This window comes from Azolla caroliniana, unplaced genomic scaffold (genome assembly GCF_043228905.1).
Source record: "Azolla caroliniana isolate FFs.n. ecotype wild unplaced genomic scaffold, voAzoCaro1.0.p SCAF_3, whole genome shotgun sequence".
Classification (NCBI taxonomy): Eukaryota; Viridiplantae; Streptophyta; class Polypodiopsida; order Salviniales; family Salviniaceae; genus Azolla; species Azolla caroliniana.
Window position 1 is genome coordinate 14,765,564 of NW_028230438.1, and position 17,553 is coordinate 14,783,116.

General features: G+C 39.2%; 2 protein-coding genes across 2 annotated transcripts in view; one reads left to right on the forward strand and one right to left on the reverse strand.

Annotated features, from left to right (window-relative positions):
* The window catches only part of LOC147866283 (protein DETOXIFICATION 46, chloroplastic-like), a 30,059-nt gene extending 17,036 nt beyond the window's left edge, over positions 1–13,023 (reverse strand). The window contains exons 1-3 of the mRNA XM_087316733.1: positions 12,714–13,023; positions 11,777–12,016; positions 11,226–11,320 (exon numbers count right to left, since the gene is read on the reverse strand). Of these exons, the coding sequence (XP_087172859.1) occupies positions 11,226–11,320; positions 11,777–12,016; positions 12,714–13,023 (645 nt within the window). The remainder of the gene's footprint in view (positions 1–11,225; positions 11,321–11,776; positions 12,017–12,713) is intronic.
* On the forward strand, positions 1,444–7,070 carry LOC147866284 (uncharacterized). The gene is made up of 3 exons (XM_087317515.1): positions 1,444–1,838; positions 2,326–3,309; positions 3,832–7,070. The coding sequence occupies exons 1-3, from the start codon at positions 1,454–1,456 to the stop codon at positions 7,068–7,070; spliced, it is 4,608 nt and encodes a 1,535-aa protein (XP_087173641.1). The 5' UTR covers positions 1,444–1,453.
* Positions 13,024–17,553: the final 4,530 nt, after the last annotated feature.

A 17,553-nucleotide genomic window follows, 5' to 3' on the forward strand; every position in this document is an offset into this window, starting at 1 on the left:
CTATTACACCATTTCATTGCGTAAGAGATCAATCTTATTAGAGAGGATATAGAAATAGCACTAAAAGAAGAAATGAAAAAGGAGATAGAAAGAAAGAAAGAAAGATATATGAGGCCAAAATGGCCTATAAGATCAAATAAGAGATTACATCTTGAGTGTTTTCTCGTCTTTGAGAACAAATCAAAATAAAATAAATATTACACAATAAATATAAAAGTAAATAAGATGAAAAGAGAAGAAACGAGGGAATCTGGTTTTTGGCACATGTGAGATTCTCAAGTTAGGTATATTGTAGTTTTTGTCTTCGAAAGATCTCTAGCATAGGTCGATCCAGAATGGAAATGTCTCCAAAGCGAGGGAAGCACCTACGATAGAGAAACAGAAAACAAAGTTTTATGCCTCTCTCAAGACTGAGTTATTAGAAAAGATGCGGAAAGACATAATAAGTCATGTGAAGAAATCATACTTAGATCTCAAGGACGACATGACACAATACCTTAAGGATGAAATATCCTCAAGTAAGGTTGAGTTAGGAGCTATAAAAGTGGTTTCGAAAAAGGACAAGAAGCAATGGAAAGATGCATCTCTATAGTGAAAGCCAATGTCACTAAGGAAATGCAAACATGGGCAAACATGGCCAAAGATGCCAAAGCTCAAGCTGAGCATGCCCAAAACAAAATTAAAGCAAATGCTCCTTGGATAGAGGTAGTGAAAAAGCAAAAAGGAACATCCATGGATAGGATGGCAATGATAATGCTACATTAGAAGAAGAAGCCAAGAGGAAAGCTTGTGTGTTGCATGTACGAGTGGTTGGTTGGGCCAAAAAAGGAAGTCCACAAGAAGATGCCAAGAATCTCGCAACAAAGATTGGAGCATCAGATATACCATTTGCTTCGGCGTGGAGGGTTGGAAGAGATGAGTCTAGAGCGAAAGCCCTTATCATCCGCTTCATGGATATTGACAAGAAAAAAGCTTTCCTCTCTAAAAGAAAGGCACTCAAGGGTGAAAAAATATACTTAGATGACGATCTCACTCCAGCCCAAGTGACACACCGCAAAGAAACATGCCACGATTGCTTAATGCAAGAAAGGAAGGAAAATGGACCATTTATAGAGATGGCAAGGTCATTATTACAAAGAAGAGGACTGCATGACGATATATGGCCTATGAAACCCTACTCATTACCATATGGAATTGCAACGGCTCTCTACGGATAGATGTCGAATATTTTGAAGATACATTGAAAAACACAGATATTGCTATGTATACAGAGACTCACCAATGCATGGCTAACAAACTCCCCGAGGTACAAGGATATAGATGGGAGTCAATATGTCGCCCCCAACCTCAGACACGACGAAGCACTAGAGGTTCGAGAGGAGTGGCTGTGCTATACAAAAAGGAGCTCCATGATCGAGTGCATGTTGTCCATAAGGATGTAGATGCATGCTACATGTGGATACGAATAAAAAGAGGGGATCTTAGGGAGTTATATATTGCAATTTGCTACTTTCCACCTACCTACTCAAGGTTTGCACCTCTAGGTGAATCACCATATCTACCACTATATGATGATATCATAAGATTTGCTACCATGGGGGACATAATACTATTAGGAGATTTTAATGCACAAACCAAGGATGAACAACCAACTATGTTTAACACCAACGAGGTTGTTTATGGAGAAGTTATGGCAGAAGAGGTTGGTCTCAAGCGACAAGCTCAACATATGAGTGCTATAACTGAATATGGAAAACACTTTCTAGCCAAGGAAAGTGCGCATGAATTTGTGATATATAATGGCTTGTCACAATGGCTTGGATCTGATGCTTTGACATGTTGGAACCCAAAAGGGGGTGCAAGCACAACTCCACTTGTTTCCCCTCCCTCTACAAACCAGCTTCCACCACTTCCCAAGTGGCTTCAAGCCACCATTCGTGATTCTCATCTCTCCGATGCTGAACTTCATGAGTATACATCTGGTTCTCGAACACGTAAGCCACAACGGCCTCTTCACTCATGCAACTTTGCCTTATTGTGCATTGTTGTGCAATCACAAGAACCCACAACAGCAAAAAAAGGCCCTTGTTCTTCCAAAGTGAAAAGCAGCAATGGAAGTTGAACTTGATTCCATTGAGCGGAATCATACATGGGAGCTGGTCCCACGGCCTCCACATCGACAAGTCATTGGACTGAAATGCTTGATCCTGTGCGCTCTCTTCCAAATCTGATTTCCTGTATCTTCTGCCAACTCTGTTCCTGTATTCTTTCTGCCCCGTAGTAACTTCTATTCTTTCTGCCCTCAACACACCATGGAGTCCGAAGGGACAGACACTGAAAAGATGGATCTTAACACGCATGACGAGGGTCCAGATCTATTGAAGACCACAAGAAGATACCATAGACGAAAAGGACGGGACCTGAATAGCGTCAGAAGGGTGCATAAGGAACCTAGAACGCAGGCCCCATCCGACATTCCATCCGATGTCGAAAATGGGAAACATGATCTTTTACGCCATTTGATTGCGCAAGAGATCAACCGTATTAGAGAAGATATCGAAATAGCACTAAAGGAAGAAATTAAAAAGGAGATAGAGAAACAGAAATCAGAATTGTACGCTTCTATCAAGGCTGAGTTATTAGAAGAGATGCGGAAAGACATTATAAGTCATGTGAAGAAATCACACTTAGAGCTCAAGGATGACATGACACAATACCTTAAGGATGAAATATCCTCAAGTAAGGTTGAGTTAGGAGCTATAAAAGTGGATTTCGAAAAAGGACAAGAAGCAGTGGAAAGATGCATCTCTATAGTGAGCCAATGGGAAATGCAAACATGGGCAGACATTGCCAAAGATGCCAAAGCTCAAGCCGAGCACGCCCAAAACGAAATTAAAGCAAATGCTCCTTGGATAGAGGTAGTAAAAAAGCAAAAAGGAACATCCATGGATAGGATGGCAATGATGAATGCTACTTTAGAAGAAGAAGCCAAGAGGAAAGCTCGTGCATTGCATGTACGAGTGGTTGGTTGGGCCGAAAAGGGAAGTCCACAAGAAGATGCCAAGAATCTCGCAACAAAGATTGGAGCATCGGATATTCCATTTGCTTCGGCGTGGAGAGCGGGAAGAGATGAGTCTAGAGCTAAAGCCCTCATCATCCGCTTCATGGATATTGACAAGAAAAAAGCTTTCCTCTCTAAACGAAAGGCACTCAAGGGTGAAAAGATATACTTAGATGACGATCTCACTCCAGCCCAAGTGGCACAGCGCAAAGAAAACATGCCACGAGTGCTTGATGCAAGAAAGGAAGGTAAATGGGCCGTATATAGAGACGGCAAGGTCATTATTACAGAGAAGAGAACCGCATGACGATATATGGCCTATGAGACCCTACGCATGACCATATGGAATTGCAACGGCTCTCTACGGACAGATGTCGGATATTTTGAAGATACATTGAAAAACACAGATATTGCTATGTATACAGAGACTCACCAATGTATGGCTAGCAAACTCCCCGAGGTCCAAGGATACAGATGGGAGTCAATATGTCGCCCCCAACCTCGAACACAAGGAAGCACTAGAGGTTCGGGAGGAGTGGCTATGCTATACAAAGAGGAGCTCCATGGTAGAGTGCATGTTGTACATAAGGATGTGGATGCACGCTACATGTGGATATGCTTAAAAAGAGGGGATCTTAGGGAACTATATATTGCAATTTGCTACTTTCCACCTGCCTATTCAAGGTTTGCACCTCTAGGTGAATCACCATATCTACCACTATATGATGATATCATAAGATTTGCTACTATGGGGGATATAATACTATTAGGAGATTTAATTGCACGAACCAAGGATGAACAAACAACTATATTTAACACCGACGAGGCTGTCTATGGAGAAGTTATGGTGGAAGAGGTTGGTCTAAAGAGAAAAGCTCAAGATATGAGTGCTATAACTGAATATGGAAAGCACTTTCTAGCCTTGGGAAGCGCGCATGGACTCGTGATATATAATGGCTTGTCACAATGGCCTGGATCAGATGCTTTGACATGCTGGAACCCAAAAGGGGGCTCAAGCACAGTCGATTATCTAATGGGATCTCCATCTCTTATACCTGAAATAAAAGTGTTCACTATATCGGGAAGACCTATTGGCTTGGCAGCTGATCATGCATATCTACGCTTTGAGGTAAAGGATGGATGCACAAAGAATGTATATGCTAAGGAGAGTGGGCTGGCCAGGTATCTATTCACTCGTGAGACAATTGATGTCTATAGTTGTGTATACAATGGCATGCTAGATTTGGATCCTTTCACACCCCTTGAAGAACTTACCCAAGGTTTATCCAAATCATTGCATAAAGCAGCCACAAAAGCCTTCCCCCACACAACGGCTAACCCCCCCAAACTTGGTAGAGTAATACAAAATAGTTGGTATGATGATGAATGTCGTGATACAAGGAGATGCTTGCAACGTGATATAACTCGGGGCATTTATACATACAACCAAGCGAGAGCAACCTTCCAACGCCTCGTAAGGAGGAAGAAGAGATTGTATTTGGTTAAATTTGAAGATCATTTGTATCGCTTGTTTCTAGGACGAGAGAGTAAAAGAGCATGGAAAATGTTTAATGAGAGGCAACCCACCACACAACTGACCTCACCTCAAGTGTGGCACGAATATGCAAAGGTTCTATATGATACCCCGGGGCAACCTCCTCTTCCCCACCCGAATGCCTCACGCCCACATGAATCAACCTTCTTTACACCACAAAATGTAAGAAATGCCATTGATCGGCTACAATTCGGGAAGGCCCAAGATCATGATGGCTTGGTGGGTGAACACTTTATCTATGCCCGTGACACCTTGCTCCCATTGCTAGCACACATCTTTAATAGAGCCATGTGCGAAGGTTTTCCTACTAGATGGACTCAGCATACCATTGTGCCAATCCTTAAGAGTGGAGACCCCATGATGCCAAGCAACTATAGGACAATCATGATTGGCCATTACTTGGCTAAACTATATGGCTCAATTCTGGAATCAGAATTGAGTATATGGGCAGAGCAAAATGGTTGCCGTTCAATTGGACAGGCAGGCTTTCGGAAGGGTTTCACAACTTTCGATCACATATTCACCCTCCGGGCCCTTATTGAGGAGGGCAGAGCCCACAATAAGAGGATTTATTGCTGCTTTGTGGATTTCCAAAAAGCCTTTGACACTGTGCCACGTGCTCGGCTTATGCAGCGGCTAGAGGCCATTGGTGTTCCTATAGATATGCAATGGGGAATCTATGCACTCTATGAATCTGTTTCAAGAAAAGTTCGGTCTCCTAAGGGCTTGTCAGAGGTGGTGGCCAGCACAATTGGCGTGAAGCAAGGATGCCCACTATCCCCCACACTCTTCGGTCTCTATATAGATGAGGTATCACAGTACATAGAGAGATTTGGTGGTTCCGGAGCACACCTAGCAGGTATAGCTATACAGATATTACTATATGCTGATGATATTGTGTTGATCTCTGACTCTCCGGAGGGACTACAAAGACATCTAAATGCCTTAAAACTATTTTGTACGGACAAAGGTTTGTCAATCAACATGAATAAAACTAAAGTGATGGTGTTTAACACCACCCAAGCATGGGTAACAAGATCAGAACCAGAATTCTTCTTGGGAGAGGAAAAGGTGGAATACACACGCTCCTACACATACCTAGGAGTAACATTTACAGGACCTAGGTTCTCCTTACAGGAGGCCGCTTGTGCCCGACTTTCTCGTGGATATGCAGCCCTGGGTGCTCTCGAAAGACAATGTGCACATTTGCAGTTCCAAGAGCCACGGACTAAGCTATGGTTATTTGATACACTTGTCACACCAACTCTTCTCTATGGAGTAGAGACATGGGGACCGAGTCTTAACAAGGAAAATCATTGGAAAGATTTAGAGAGACCTTTAGTGTCAATGATTGCTCGCATGATAAGGAGCAAAGCATCGGTGCCCCACGATATAATCCGGGCAGAGATGGGAGCAGCACCTATAATAACCGAGGCATTGTTCCGATCAGTGACATTTATCCAACGTCTTTGGGAGCTCCCCAAACGAAGGTACCCAAGGTTGGCACTTATGTCATCAAGACAATTGGCTGAAAATGGAGACACTCATTGTTGGTATGCTGAAATGCAGCAATGGTTCGAGTCACATGGCATGAGTATAAATGCACTACCCCCGTTCCAATATAGCTTGGACTGTCCCCATCTCAATATGACCAAAGTGGAAAAGAATAGAGTGATCCGAACTGATATTATTAACTTAGAAAACAAGATAACATGGATCAGCCCCAAAATAGCACTTGGTACAAAGATGTCCCACTATAAGACACACTTCTTACATACATCGGAGGATGGATTTGTCATAAGGCCACCTTATATGGACATACATCTATCCTATGCGTTGCGTAGTGTGATAGGGCAGCTGCGAACTTCATCACATCAGCTACAAATTGAGGTGGGCAGATATACACGACTACCTCTAGAAGAGAGAATTTGCCAATTGTGTCATCAAGGAGTGGAATCTGAAGAACACTACGTTTGTCATTGTAGTGTCTTTTATGAAATCAGAGGGAGATACCATTGCCTCTTTAAACAAGGCTTTGGCCCACTACGCAAGGTAATGGAATATGAGGACCAAAGATGCCTAGGACTTTTCTTGCTCGAGCTCAAGAGACATCGGGAAAAGTTGTTGAAGAATACAGCCACACAAGCTCATCCACAAAGAACAATCACAACTTTCTTTAGCTCCATCACTCCTAATGCTAGAAATCAACCCCGGGATACAGAAATGGGATCTAGACCAAGATATAACAAAGGGGTTACGATTGATCAGGCAATGGCAATTTGCCGTGCACGTAGGCCCCGGCCCCATGGACCACGACCCCGACACCCTTGTCATCGACAAATAAAAGCCATTATCTCCCGCCATCGTAGGTGCTTCCCTCGCTTTGGAGACATTTCCATTCTAGATCGACCTATGATAGAGATCTTTCGGAGACAAAGGCTACAATACACCTAACTTGAGAATCTCGCATGTGCCAAAAACCAGATTCTCTCGTCTCTTTTCTTTTCATCTTATTTACTTTTATATCTATTGTGTAATATTTACTTTATTTTGATTTGTTCTCAAAGACGAGAAAACATTTAAGATGTAATCTCTTATTCGGTCTTATAGGCCATTTTGGCCTCTTAAAAGACGTTAATATATCTTTCTTTCTTTCTTTCTCTATGTTTGCCCTATGTGTATTTATACTTATACATTGTATGGTCTATTTACAAATGTAGGCACTGCTACTGTCATTCCTATTATAGCAATAACAGTTATTCAGCCGACTAATCCTAGTCGACTCCAGTGTCGACAATCCAGTCGGCCCGACAAGTTGGTCGTGCCTTTGACTTGGACTCTCCTATTGTCGACTCCCCCAGTCCACTCGGCCCGACCAGTCGGCTGCTCCCATAGGAGGGACATTCCTAACAAATGCTACAAGTCAATCATGGGATACAAAAATCGGCTCCTGACCAAGACAAAACAAAGGGGTTACAATAGATAGGGCAATAGCAATTTGTCGTGCATGTAGTCATTGGCCCCATGGACCACGACCTCAACACCCTTGTCATCAACAAATAAAAGCCATTATTTCTCACCATCACAAGTTCTTCCCTCACTTCACAGACCTTTCCATTCCAGATTGACCTATGCTAGAGACCTTTCGAAGACAAAAGTTACAATACATCTAACTTGAGAATTTCACATGTGCCGAAAACCAATTTCCCTCGTCTCTTTTTATCTTATTTACTTTTATATTTACAGAGTATATTTTATTTTATTTTGATTTGTTGAATTGTTGTTCTCAAAGGTGAGACAACACTTAAGATGTAATCTCTTGTTTGGTCTTATGATCTACAATTCTTTAAAAGCCTTCTCTCTCTAGAATTTGTGACGCTTTAAATGCCTTCTCACTCTTCCACTTTTTCTAACATATTCCCTCTTATTCCTAGTTTATTGTACCTGTTTGGTAGTACAAGAGTCACTTAACTACCAAACAACCATTTCACCCACGTTCCCCAATTTTGTGGGTTAGAGGATGCTTTGACCTACATCACTCTAGAGTGCAACATACATAACGCATCTTCTTGTCCATATGGTATGTACTAAGATGTAGGATACCAAGCATTCACTTGGTTTTCCCAAGTTCACCAAAAGCTCATTATCCTACGAAAAAGAAGCTGAAACACCCAATAAAACCCAAATTCACCAAAACCCTACTATCATGAGTATCAAAGCAAGCACATGTCTATGATTGACAGACTGAACAAGCTGTAAATGTTCCTCTAAAGTCATTACTCTTAACTTCTACTTTTTGACATAGAGGCATTGAGGTATCAACATTAGTACGAAAGATTAAGCAAAATGATTAATGGGAAAGTTGGCTCTAACACTTTAAACCTCATGACTGTCCCAATGTGAAAGGGGACAATCTTTTCTTCGGCATGCTATGAACACGGCTTATGAACTTTTTTAAGCGTTCCTTGAATCTAATCTTTTCTAGTAATCACTCTTTTTGTACATGTGAGTCAATTGCTCTTCTTAATCAAGGCAAGGTTTTGCTAGACTAAGGTAAGGGAAGTTACCAAAATAGGTTAAGTCCGGTTAGCGGCTCAAGGGTGCTTGACAACCACTTTCATCCAACTCGCCGTCAATAGGGTATATGACAATTCATACCCAACATACAATATTGCTCTGGGGGTAACACTCCGCCAATATTATGACATATGCTAGATGCAAATACCTTAGGGCGATACAATATATTTTTCACCATGAGAAAATTCATTCTCATCTCACTGCCCACCATCAAGTTCTCAATACTGCTTATTGTTCTACTCATCCTCCCTTAACACTTGTGTGGAGCACATACATTTTTTTACTAGGTTTCAAATCTTAGGCTTAGGTTAAAAATCACCCCCACACAATAAGATTATTTGCTATGACCATATATCTTAATCATCTTTATAATACTTTGAACAAGATTAAGGCAAACATTAACAAGATTAGCATGCTTTGTTTCTCCATTATCATGAGCAATCATTTCCTCGTTGATAACATTACAAGCATGTCAAAATACATCCCCGTGATTGTGATATCAAAGATCTAGAAGCCTAGAGTGCAAATATGATTTAAACTACACACTTCACATATCATTACTCTTTTTAACTAATAGTTTTACACTCTTTGGTTTATGCATTGATAAACTCGAAGTGGCTAATAGGGTTGTAAGAGAAGAAGAATTAGACACCCCAAAACTAATGCAACAAGTTATCTTATTGCTTTTATATGCGGATGATGTGGTTATCTTTTCATATGATAATGGTATGCAACGTTTACTTGGAGCATTAGAAGCATCTTGCCAAAGTAGTGGATTGACTATAAATGTAGATAAAACAAAAATGATGGTAGTTTGAACCATCCAGCCTTACCAAACCCCTATGTTTAAATATAAGGGAGGACATGTACAACTTGTACAAAGCTTTAAATATCTTGGTATCAATGTAACTGCCACAAATAAATGGAGTGTATGCTTTGAGGCTAGACTTCAAGCTTGTTGGAAAAGTTATTATATGTTGGAAAATAAATGCAACCAGAGTGATACTCATGGATGGGAAGTGAAACTAATGTTATTTAATACCATGGTAACACAAGCTTTGCTTTGTAAAAGGTGGAGAGATACTATCTCTCTTAATGCATGGAATTTTGTTGAGAAGATTCAAAAGATGTTTTTAAGGAAACAATTGGGAGTAAAATCCATCACCTCCTATCAAGTTATGCTCTTAGAAAGAGATGTTTGGCCTATACAGATATTGGTGCAACAAATAGAATATAGTACAGTAAAAAAGGCAAGAATATGGCCAAATCATTTTGCATAATGGACATACATACATATGATGCATTATCATGCCCAAAGCATGAAGACTTTCTATGTTTATTCCAACCAACTCAAGGCCCCCACATATCATTCATAAACCTCTAGATTGTGTATGTCGTTACACAATTATGAAAAACCTTCACAACCCAAACATAATTTCATCTCCTACGCGGAGTTTCTTCCAAAGTCTGAAAATTTTCTTGGTGTACAAGGGTTCCACCTCATCTAGCATTATTCTTCCTGTTCGCCTCGAACTTTAACTGAATGTCAAAGTTTTTTTTTCTTACAAGAATGTAACATTAGTGCAAGTTCATGTTGTTAGTTGAAGGTTTCGAAGCTTCGAATCTATAAGCATCTTCTTGGTTGGTCTTGCCCATCTTCAATTAATTAACAAGATGAAACAGAAGATTAATCTCTAACAATGCTAGCAACAATACCTTGGAGAAAGTTTGGGGGGATAGGCTGTGACAAAGGAGCAAGTTCTAGAAACTCATGAGATTATAAAATCTCCCACATATTCTTTTAAAATACATGTGTTCTAAGTTAGTTGCTAGGTTATATTTGTTCAAGTCTAACACTTTCCACAATCATAACATTTGGTCCTTGTGAAAACAAATTGCAGCCTGTACGGCTCTAGGTTACATAGTTATATTCAAGCATAGGATTACGGTTCATTGCTTGTTATACCTCCTTTTCATTGCTTTTTCATGGCAACGTCCTCATCCAAACCTCTTATGAACACATGGTTATATAAACATGATGAAGCCAAAGAACCTTCATTTTCAGCAAACACAAATTCAAAGAACACACTAATTCTACTTTAAAATTAGGACGTTGGTATGTATATCCACCTCTCTATTGACTCAAATGACATGGCACAGAATCAAACTACCCATACTTCATCAGCCTCAAATGACATGGCACAAAATCAAAATATTAAATTTTTGGTCCCTTGTGAATACAACTTAGAATTACCAAGACTTCTTACACCTATAACAAATGAGCAGCAAGAGAAGCTTTAGATCATATAGGAAAACTATCTACCAACAGGCTCACTTCATCCAAGTCAAGGCCATTATTGATCACTGGATAGAGCAATGAAAACCATTGATCAAAATATAAAGAGATAATTTTGTAGTCCTAAGTTACATTGAGATTGTTTATAGAGCCTTAATTAACTGACTTTGCAAACACAAATGTTTATATAACAGAAACCAATTGGACATCAATTCCACGGCTTGAAAAATGCTTACCTGTTTTGCAAGGGATGAAGCAATCAAGTTTGAAGTTGCAACAGAGAGAAACATGAATATGTAACCAACCTGATCACAGAAGACTGTACCCGGACCTGATAGAGGGACTATTCAATTAATATTCTTACTTCTCAGAATATTCTATTGATATAAGTACTCCTCAAAATGAAGAAATATGAGCATATCTTCTAAGATAGAATACAACCTAAACAGATAGATAAATCCAAAGTGGAAAGAAACACAAAGCTTCACATATATTCTCATGAAAACATCATAATTAGCACTTCCATATATGAAGGTGGTCTTAGAAAAAAACTAACACCTACCCATGCTTCACTTTATAGTTCATGACATTTGTTACACATGCACATAAGTACATACATGAGGTACATATGCAAACATAGGTACATTCTTGCACAAAGGCATATATATACATAATATCCCCAAAACATAAGGCTAAACCAAAAGTGGGAAGAAACATGAAGCTATGCATAATATATATTTGTTGTAAAAACTGTAGTTTAGATATAGCTTGGTAATTATAAACCTACCAAGAGCTGCAAGCTCCAATGAGCTACTGTTTCCAACAACTGCCGTGTCAATCAGACTCATGATTGGTCCAGACAACCAGATTCCAAGCACTGGCCCAGCAAAAAAGATAATTTCACTAATCTGTTTCATCATACTTTTGAAAGTCATCTTCTGTTCTTCTTCTTCCACCTCTTTTTCTTCATCCACCATAGCAAAGTTTCCCTTATTATTGGTGCTTGAGAAACTTTCATGTAATACCCCTGAATCAGTAGGACAAAAGGTAGAACTATGTTTACCAAAGAACCTGCATAGCTGTTTATTGAATTAACAAAAAAACTTCACATTTTTCTTATCAAAGGAGTGCATAATATATTAAAATCTTTGTCTGAAAAACTAAAAACGTCACATGTTTGTTACCAAAATAACACTGGAAAGTTTCAAAATTCCTTTACAAAACGAGAACATTAAATCTTCAGATCTTTGTTGATAAAAGAAAGCAAAAACTTCGTACGTTATGCTGCCCGTTATGTTTCTTTTTCTATAAAGATCCTTGTCTTTAAAAGAGAAAAGGAAATACTCGACGTTTTCTTAGCACAAGAAAGAGTATGTTTTTATGACCCTATATGATCAATTCAGTTAAAGAAAAGTTGGCATTGTGGATTAGACGCTATGCACCTTCCTAACGAAAAAAATCAGGAAACCTTCAAAACCTTGTTAGAGCATAGGAAAGAGGAAATTTGACAATAAATTGTGGTTGGTAGAAGAAAACAGAAAAACCTGCACAATCATGTTAATAACAGAAAAATTATCGCATCTTTGTTTCTAAAGAAAACAGAAACACTCCATCATATGTTCTTTATTACTGAGAGCATAATCATTAATGGGGGGGGGGGGGGGGGGGGGCAACATCACAAGCATAATATAATAAATGAAAAAGTGTTCCTTGCAGCATTTTACCGTCGGAATGCAAAGATGAACACGATGATGATGATGATGATGATGATGATGAAGAAGCGTCGGTGGCTCTGCAGACATAATAAGAAAGTGGCCGAAAGGTTTCAATGTGGCTGATCGCCGTCAATGGTGAGTCCCCCCCCACCCCCGGCCCCGGGAGAAGAGCTATGGAATTTGAGAAAGACAAAGGTATCCTGCATTTCCTGTGGCGGGTGAAATCAGTGAGCAGCGGAGAGTGAGATATGGAGGAGGTGTTGATGGTGGAGGAGGAGGAGGAGGAGGAGGAGGAGGAGAGGATGAGTCGAGCATACATCTTCCCGAAGCTTCCAGAAGCTTTTCTAGATGGATAATAAATTCATATAATACCAAATTTTATATATGTATATATATATATACTCAGTCTCTTCTGCGTATACATAATACATACATATGTACATAGTCTCTTCTGCTCATGACTACATATGTATTTGCTACCAAATCATAATAATGAGGGAAGCGAATCGCCACCACATCTTTATCTGAAAAAAGCGGCCCCTTATAAAATCTGATTTTTGGTAGGCCGACTTATTTTCATACCTAAACGCTATCACTCAAAGCGACTCAAATTTATGTTAGCGTTTCAAACACTTCAAAGTCCATAATAATAAAAAACTGACATCAAAATCTCCGAGTTTTTTGGAAATATAAAATCTTCACCATTAAAATTAAAACACGGGCAAATTGTTTTCCCAATGTAGAACAAAAAGTCAGAGATCATTCCAAACAACGTTTCATCCCAAATTTGAGCCACCATGAAAATTTCAAACCACCGGTAGTCAATTGTGAGCAACCAAAATTTCAGCACGTGTTTTGACAGTACTAGAAACTTTAACTTACACAAATTTCCACCCATAAAAAGTTTCAAAGATCACAAGCTATCCAATGTTGAATTCGGAGACCAAAAACCTAAAAATGAAAACTGAAAACTGAACCCATACAAAAACGCAGAGATCATGGCTCTTGTGGGGAGGATTACAAAATATAACCACAATTTTTATAGCAATCAGCATTCAAGTCCTTAACGTCAAGGTCAAGCCATCACAATGCAAACACTGAACCTTTCACATATTGGCAGTCGCCTCTTTGCACGACTAGCACCTCTCTATAGTCTCTTTGGCATGTGTTTTGGTCTTGTTTGGGGAGTTGCCATTAACTTCTTACGAACTGTCGAGCGTCGCTCCTCTTTTCGCACCACTTTGTACATTCCAACTTATGGATCTTATTTCTACCACGTTGGTTTATTTTGATGCACCTAAACCGTACACCTTTTTCCTAATATCTCCCAATTGTTGCATACAATCCTCAAGTGCAACCCTGTCGAAGGATCCGAACCATTGCTCGAGTCATCGAATAGCTTCCCATGTCGTATGTATTTGAGACTTATATGGTTCCACCTCGAATGGTTCTGCATTCATCTTCACATTTGTTTCGGTGATATCATCCTTTCGCATTTGGGCTACATGATCTATAAATGGTAACGACCCGCGAAGGGATGGCATATGCCTCTTGATCACTCGAATTCAGAGTAAATACTAACATTTACTTGTAAGGCCTTGACAATCACAATAAGAGCATTGGAGAGAGAAATTGTACTATAGAGTGGGAGTGGTCATACTCATGCTCAATATTCTAAAACCAATATTGGGGCTCATCCACAATGTGCATTGTGTTGTTACCAATCACATATTTCTTGCCTCTCATGTAGCATTCTATGATGGTTCCTCTTATGCAAGTGTCAGTTTCATTGTCCTTGATCAAGACACGCACAATATTGGCAATATACCGGTTTATTCTTCTGTTGAAGGCAATGTACTTGATAAACTGCCAATGTCTCTCCACAAGATTGGTAGTGTCAAAATGCCCATAGTTGAATAATCTACCAAACTTGGGCCATAAATTCTTCCAAACACAAGTAAGGTCACACCATCCTCCTGTATATTGCCTCACATATAGCATTGAAGGCATATTCCGTAATGCATTGCATGAGTTGACACATCCTTTGGGCAACAAGTTGTACACACATGATTTTTAGCAAAACTAACATAATAAAATACTACATTGTGAGCGTTGTCCGTTTGCAACAACTCAACATTGATAGTCTTGAGCAACCACATTGGATATGACATTATAGTATGTCTAAGATTTATCAATGACTATTGCATTTGGCTTCACTTGGGCATCCTTGCAAATATGACTTTCCAGCAAGTTTCTAATGTTATTTGCTCATGATTTGAGCCCTTATAAGAATTATAAATCATGTACCACAGTGGGATCCCAAATCCCATGGCATTTGAGGCAATGATTGCATATAATGGCAACACAAATTGATTTGTTTAAAATGTGGAGTCAATTGCCTAAGAGTTGTTTTGCCCAAGTATCAAGATAAATGGTTGGCAAGTTGGAGATCCATTTGGACAAGGCAATTATGGCGGGACATGAGTCACTTTCCCTACATCTCGGAGTGCATAGGCATCTTGCATCATGGGAGACCAATCATCTTCTGACTGTGCACTTCCAATTTTCACCTTGTTAGCCATATGCACTTAGGATTTCACCATATTCACTCAATATTTCAAACACACCGTATTTAGGATTTCACCATATTCATGTCGGGATTTCAAAAACATCATATACACTTAGGATTTGAAAAATGCCACATACACCAAAATATTGCTTCTTCATTATCGCAAATGGATTTTACATTGAAGCTCTTGATTTACATTGAATAGTGAATTTACACCATATACAAAATGTAATAGTTGACTGGGAATTATGATATCGATACATACAAGCTAATATTACACCGAATACACCATAAGCAAAATGGAAATATACAAAAGGTAATGGTTGGTTGCCAAGACTTATGATATGGAAAAGCCCAAAACTCGACGTGCCCATTTTATCTTAATCATCTGAAGCAACTCCACGTCTTCATGTCTGAACCAATGCTCAGACCCCTGTCTAACAATACTTCTAAGAACCAACATATGAGGACACCTTACAAAATATATAAGGCACTTACCCGGGAGATCCCAAGCCTTGTATGAACTCCTCCATTAGCATCCGAATAGTTTGCATCACGTAATAACAACCATTGGTCCCATTAGGTTGAGTTGGGACGTGAAGTTCGTGATGTCCGTTCTCACTTAGGATGCAATGGTCTTTAGGCGTGTTACATATCTTCCGTAAAACCAAATATGCCAAACTCTTCAAGGAAAGGGTTTCCAGATTATTCAATGAATCCTCTTGACCAATAGCCTTTGCACGGATTTTAGGATCTTCGTAAAATGTAAGAAGAAAATCATTTGTATCATTCCATAGCCTATGCTAAAACTAGTCCCTTAACGCCTCTTCATTTTAGGAATATCACGGGCCAAAATATGAAATTTTGACACATAAGCCGAGGCAAAATAGTCTCCTTATTGCAACCTTTGAACCTATTGATCACCTTGGTAATGTCTTCAAAATTTTCAACCAAAAAAGATATATCCATTAGAAGAAGTATAAATCATGCCAGTGACGCTCTTGTCAATAAGGTTCCAATTAAACCAACTTGAGCTACAACAGTTGGATATCAAATATGGCACATATGAATTATTAAATGCAATTGGTTTAGGAATCCTTGAAATAGGGATTGACTACCATTGAACTTTCTTGGTAAATTATTCTTTGGTTCGTGGTTGGGGGATTATTGTGTTAAAGCGGTTGGTTCAAAGATTGTTATGTCACTTCAACCTAATAAACCTAGGTGTCTCACAACCAATGTGATGTTAGACATTAAAACGTAGTCGTTATAATATTATATGGTTCTACCTAATGTTATAAGAGTGGTCATAATGTGACTTGTATGCACAAACAAAGTTAGTAGGTGGCATGTTTTGCATAATAATTGCAAGGTGGCACACTTTCATGGCCTATCATTTGCATAATTGGTTGCATAAAAGGGGATTCCCATCCTCAAGAAGGTCAATACCAATGATTGGCTATATCGAGCTCTACCTAATTTTAGTCTCATCTTCCTCTTCATTGCTTTGGTTTCTCTTTTTTTTTTTTCTTTTTTGTGATCATTATCTGTCGCTCATCTTACACGTTGGGCATTTATTTGACATCTATAACATATTCAGTAACTCATCATGTTGTTGGGTTTTTTGGCATTTACATGTAATAAATCTCCAATTAGTCTTTGATTCCTACTCTAGTGCCATGAATATTTTTGTGAGGCACTCCAATTCAAAGAGAGCATGCACACACTCTTCTGTCTAACAATCTCCATTGTGATAAAAAAGCTCATCAACATTCCCAGCAAAAGGGAAAAGGAAGAAGGAAACTATTCACTTCAACTTGTCATGGGTTAAAGCTAAAAAGCAGATTGAATAGGAAAAGGAAAAGAGAGTGAGAAAAACAGAATTTATATTATGGACACGAGGGACAAGATTCACAAGGATGCCTCTAGGATGACATCGAGCTTCAATGGTTCATTGAAGAGAATGTCATCTCTCTATATATGGTACCATCGTGTTATACATGGTCACCACTTGATGGCCATACATCTCTACCACTTGGCTATCATGCATGCCAACCATTGGGAAATCTTGCATATATAGGAGTTTTGTAGTAACTTAGTGTAAGCCATTACAATATATGAATATATATAAAAAAATGCGCAAAATGATAGCTTGTTGGTTAAGGCTTGGATATGGACAACGAAAGTCATGGATCCAATTGCACTTAAAAGCCATGACATTTTGTGTTGGCATATTAATGTAACCATACATCTACTTTTCTCACATCAATCTCAGCCTAA